The following is a 5,264-nucleotide window of genomic DNA, read 5'->3' as shown; positions in this document are numbered from 1 at the left end:
TAATTTCTGCACTTTTCTGAGGGGAAATTGGTTTTCTTTCGGTCTTCTCCCGTGAACTCCAGTGACCCCAGAGCCCACACGTGCCAGGTGCCAGCGGTCGGGGAGAGCGAGAGTTAATACTTTATGGACGCCAGCCAATCAGCGACGAGAAAGGCGAATGCTAGTTAATATTCATAAGCGGGGCCTTGCAATCCCGTATATACACAAATAGATGTACATTACAGCCTTACAGTTGCCATATGGTGCCCTGTGCCCGGTTTGAAATTGTAGTTTGCGAGGATTTGGAGTTCAGACAGGGTCATTTGAGCGGTAGCGGACGGTACGCGTGCATTGAACGTTAGTGGCGATGACTTTACCAACATTCCGCATGGCACTATCAATCATTTTCGGCAGATTTGGACAGGGAAAATTGGACAGTTTGCGTTTAGTTTTGATACGTAAGTTTGACAGTGGCGAGAATGGATGTATTTTTCCCGAACAAATGTAGGTACTTCTAGTATTGTTGTTGTTCTTTTTTGACGTAAACTTTGTAAAATTGTAAGTAACTTTAAACTGCCAGAGTTTGAGCCCAATAAAACACTCTCAGTACCAGAGTATCACCACTGACCTCCGAAAAGAAACCCACGAACAAGGTAGAAACACCTATCCTCCAGGTCTCGCACGCTACGAGCAGGAAATTATAACACTCAGACAAGATTACGTCCGATGGCTCAGCGGATTGCATACAAAGTAAAACAATTTAACAGTGGTATGCAGGGGCATATACTTAACAAAGAATTCGAAGGAAAATGAAATAACGTTATACAGATAAAGCCAAATCAAATTAACTTGTTGGTCCTGGGATTTTTCAGAAAAGAAATGAAGCGACAGAGTGGTAAAATTCTTGTAAAAATTCGAGACGTCTCCGTTTATAATGGCTCATACAAAACAAGAAGAAGATTGAAGTTTTTAGCTTGAAAAAAAAAACAACACTCCTACTACACAGTACCTGCACCTGCTTGACAATTATCAAAATGTATGCCCTATAGCTACTTGCTTATAAAAAAGTTCACTGCAATGATAAATGTACCCACATCACAAGGAGATTATTACGGTATTCAGACCTAGTTATCGAAGTGGAAATTGTTGAATGGCGTCATGTAATTTCATGATGAAAATCTTAATGGAAGATGCGTTTTTTTTCACTCTCGGAAAAATAGGAGCTGCCGCAATTCTAAAAACCAATCAGTTATGCATAGGCGCTCCTGTGGAAGATTATATTCTTCCATATGGGCCCGGGGCATATTGGGCAAGCTCTGTTTTGACCTGGAATCAATTCACAATATTAGTTCTCTTTTGGGGATAACTTACAGTTAAAATATTGCATTTTTGCGCAGGGGTGACTTGGAACAGTCCAATGTTGCGTGGGAATGGGTATGGCTGAAATATGCTGTATTTGCACCCAAGCAAATGTCGGCCTTTCTAGTTGTGATTCTAAACATAAATTCTGTGTATTTTATAATAAAACCTAATACAACAGCAGTTTTGGATTCACGTGTACTTAAAAAATGTTCAGGCACTACTAGTAAGCACTGCGAATTTCTATCCCCAAGTTCCTTTCTAACAAGATCGATGAGAAAGGGGACTGTTTTCCTGCATGTGTTTGCTGTTCAAATAGGCGTGTAGAGGCGAACAAAAGGCGGGGGTAGTTGTCAGGGGACACCGGGCAGATCGGATGGCAGGTCCGATGAAAACCCATGCAATGGAAGTACGAAAAACGCGCGAAATGGCAATACAAGAACTTCCCAATCTAAGGATGGCTTTATTTTTCATCAACGGAAAAGATATGATTGACGACAAGTTGAGAAATGCAAAAAGAAGCGACTGTGTAAAAATGCATACCACCACAAGTCCATCGTTGTCTCTTTTGCTACCGGCCTCATGAATTGTCCTTAAAATGTTATAAAAATCTCAAGCAGAGGCTATATGTGCATACCATAACACATAATTCCATCAATATCATGCCCCAAAAGACGTTGTTTCATGCCACACTGAGGCATGTTAAATACCTAAAGCGTCGTGCAAAAACATCCGTGTTTACTTGGCTTTCATTGACTACTCCTGCGACCAGAAGCACAGATACTAAGGTGTTCCACAAAAACGCTACCTGTCCTATCTTGTAACTCAAGAAGCCTTCTGTCTCCACACCCTAACGCATTCCCCTGCATAAACAAAGCAGGAGAACGTTATTAAGGTTCCTTGTTTTATTCATGGGAACCAAGCAGGAGGGCCAGGTGTCGTCACCCGAGACCAAGGTCACGGGGAGCGTCCATGGTTAGCTTGTTAGTCTTGTCAAAAACTCCAGTTGCAAAATCATTGTCTGTCTCGTAATAGCGTTTCTCTAACATCGTTACTTGATTAAGGTTTGGTATGTATCATGAGAATAACTACTAGTATCAGATACAGTATATGAGAAACTTTTTGGACGGTCCCTTAGGTGTCTTGAATTGTCAGTATTAACGTTACTCAAAAACGTTTTACAGTTTTACACTATTCAGGCAAATATCATACTCATGTCGGCCATCTTTTGGCTAAGCGGACCACTGGTAAGATTCTTGTTTCCGAAACGGGGGGAACTTTATACAAGGTCCCTAGAAAAACTACAGGTGGTGTCCGACACAATGAGTTGACATTCAGGCAATGACCTTGGCATCCGGACACTAACCATCTTTGGGGAAGGGGGAGGGAGGGTGATATTCAATACAAACACCTAGAAATTCGCTAGAGAACGCCTACGAACAATTGTTCAACTACCACGCCCTTATATTGTGCCAAAATATATAGTTCTAGTGGATGACAAGACTCGCTAGTGTTAACGTCTCTGGATGTATATATCTTTAACATTTATGTTACGCAGGAAAGGGCGCATCGCACAGTGACTAAGTCTCATCCGGTCCGGTACGCAGATAGACTTCCAAGTTCAGCTAAATGAGCCACTTCCTCTGCCGTATGAAAATACCTGTGCTCGCCTTCACACATACGAGTCATAATCCAACTTCCTGTTATTGTTTTTCTACCTCAGCTTCATACATAGTACTCTCACCATTTCCCGTGTACACACTACCATTCAAACAACTACCCCCGCAAGCGTACGTACATATATACCGCGTATTTGTTGAAACAAGTGTGTAAAGTGGTCAGAATTAATAAGTGACTGTTGGCGGGGTTGTTTTCCTCAGTTTAATGTTCGTTTGGCATGCTTCCAACGTTCAGCAGGTATGTATGAATACCAGGTGCCCCTCGGCCAGGTGAATACCCTTGTTCTTGATAAGAGAGACCTGTTGACGTAAGATACTGTCGGGGGATTACTCATGAGCCAGGGGCATATGTCTTAACCACAGGTGTGTTTTTCTCACTTGTCTCACCTGTGTTGACTTTTGCTATTAATTGATTCATTCATTGCTGAATTTTTGTGACAGATTTCAGGGAACTAACAATTATACTTACCGATGTCATTAGATTCCACGACACCCATATAACAAGACCATAGGGAACTTTGTCGTTTAAAAGCTAACTGGTTAGATATTTGGGGTCAGTACATTTCTGTTATAAAGAGGCAGGCTGAAAATGAGAGTGTCTACCAACCATTCCATTTCCATGAGGATGAAATGAATGCGGAATATATCTAAGCAAGGACAAGTTGTTTTGCAATGCCTTCAATTTGAATTATCCTTTAATTATTTGAGTTCTACCATCCGCATGTATAGTTTATGCACCCCTCCCCATATGTTACTTTTAGATAAGACAATACTATAGCAATCTCGGGTCCAGTTCGTCTGCTTTTGTCCATGACCTTTGACCCGGTGAGAAGTAGAATATTCATTACCCCGGATGTGCGAGGGTGAATCTTGTGAGACATGTGAAGGGTTGGGCCGTTTGATGTTGACAGTGACGTTAGTGGACGTTGGGCATACCTGGCGTAGTCAAATTACAGCACATTGATTAACCTAAAACTCACCTAGTAAGATAGGAAACCGCTAAGGTGCTTGTTTTTTGTTTGTCGTATTTCACTAATCAGTCGCAATGTTGTATCTAAAAGTTTGTTATATCTTCTGCAGGTGCACATACTTAACTTACCTCAGGTTTATACTTAACGTTATTGCCATGGCCACTTTTGAAAGCACTTTAATCGTGACAATGCATTCTTTGGTTTAGCGACGTATACATGTAACTGTTACATAGTTTGTATAGTTCCTTGTAGTTATGGTGTTGTGCTATTATGATTTTACTTTTGTAAAAGTATGACATTCAGCGCTGCAACGTAACTATGAGTATCACGAGAATTAAGAACAATGTGCGGACTTCTCATGCCCTCACTGAACATGAGACGCGCGAATGTCAAGGTCGTGCATGAGGTCATCTCTAACCATACCGGCGAGACGACAGAGCACAGGTAAAAGTCCAATCAAGTAAGCATTAAGATTAACTGGTCAGTCACTGCGCCAAAAGAACAAACATCATCCCTTTTTGTTTGACAAATATGTACCGTTATTCAGCCATCTTTGGCGCAGGCTAACAACCAGGAACAAAAACTACACAGCACAAGAGACAACAAACTTGACTTCCCCCAAAATTATTGCACTGACATTTCGCCATAGCCCTCCCTGAAATATATATTTTACTACGAAACCCCCTTTACTACAAATTCCCTTTTCCATCACCCCCCACCCCACCCCACCACCCAACCCACCCCACACACAGACTAGACCACCATCGCAGCGGCCATAACGCACGCATGCCAACTGACGTGTCTATCGGAACGCCTCCGCTGTTTCCAAGGTCCGCAGATATTTCCGATAAAGGGGATATTTACTCAGGCGGTCAAGCCGGTCGATAGGTCCAAACTTCACCAAAGTAGTACCTTATATAACAAGCAACTCGGACAACAAGTTCTTTCCGGACCGGCTAGTTCCGCATGATGGTCAACAGCCACGTACGAGACTCCACCCCTGCGCGCCTATGAAATATGTACGTATCGTTGTCATAACTGTTGGCACATGTGCATCCTATGGTTGCAACCAAGAAAGAACGTGGTTGTTTCCATGTATAATAATGGCGTTGCTAGCCAATATCATATCTAAGCCATCTGAGTTATTTTTAGCAGTGTAGCTGCAGGTGCAAAAGTTGTTATTCTCCTGTGCATGTAGTGGATTTTCTAAAAGCATTTGACGCGGAAGCAACTACATCAAACTTTGCACAAGCAAAAACGCCAGTAGCTGACACGA

General features: G+C 42.2%; 1 protein-coding gene across 7 annotated transcripts in view; it reads left to right on the top strand.

The window, feature by feature from the left end:
• Positions 1-5,264, top strand: part of LOC118415054 (B-cell CLL/lymphoma 6 member B protein-like) — a 19,527-nt gene that overhangs the window by 6,300 nt on the left and 7,963 nt on the right. Inside the window, exon 1 of one of the 7 annotated variants that reach the window (XM_035819435.1) lies at positions 2,973-3,255. The exons of 4 other annotated variants lie outside the window; for them this stretch is intronic. In XM_035819435.1, coding sequence (XP_035675328.1) covers positions 3,236-3,255 — 20 coding nt within the window. In that variant the 5' untranslated portion in view covers positions 2,973-3,235. Of the gene's footprint in view, positions 1-2,972; positions 3,381-4,844; positions 5,008-5,264 lie in introns of those variants that run through there. 2 more of the 7 variants (XM_035819439.1, XM_035819437.1) reach the window with 2 other exon arrangements.

The sequence above is a fragment of the Branchiostoma floridae genome, chromosome 4 (genome assembly GCF_000003815.2).
Source record: "Branchiostoma floridae strain S238N-H82 chromosome 4, Bfl_VNyyK, whole genome shotgun sequence".
Taxonomy (NCBI): Eukaryota; Metazoa; Chordata; class Leptocardii; order Amphioxiformes; family Branchiostomatidae; genus Branchiostoma; species Branchiostoma floridae.
This window is presented reverse-complemented; position numbering and strand designations above follow the sequence as displayed.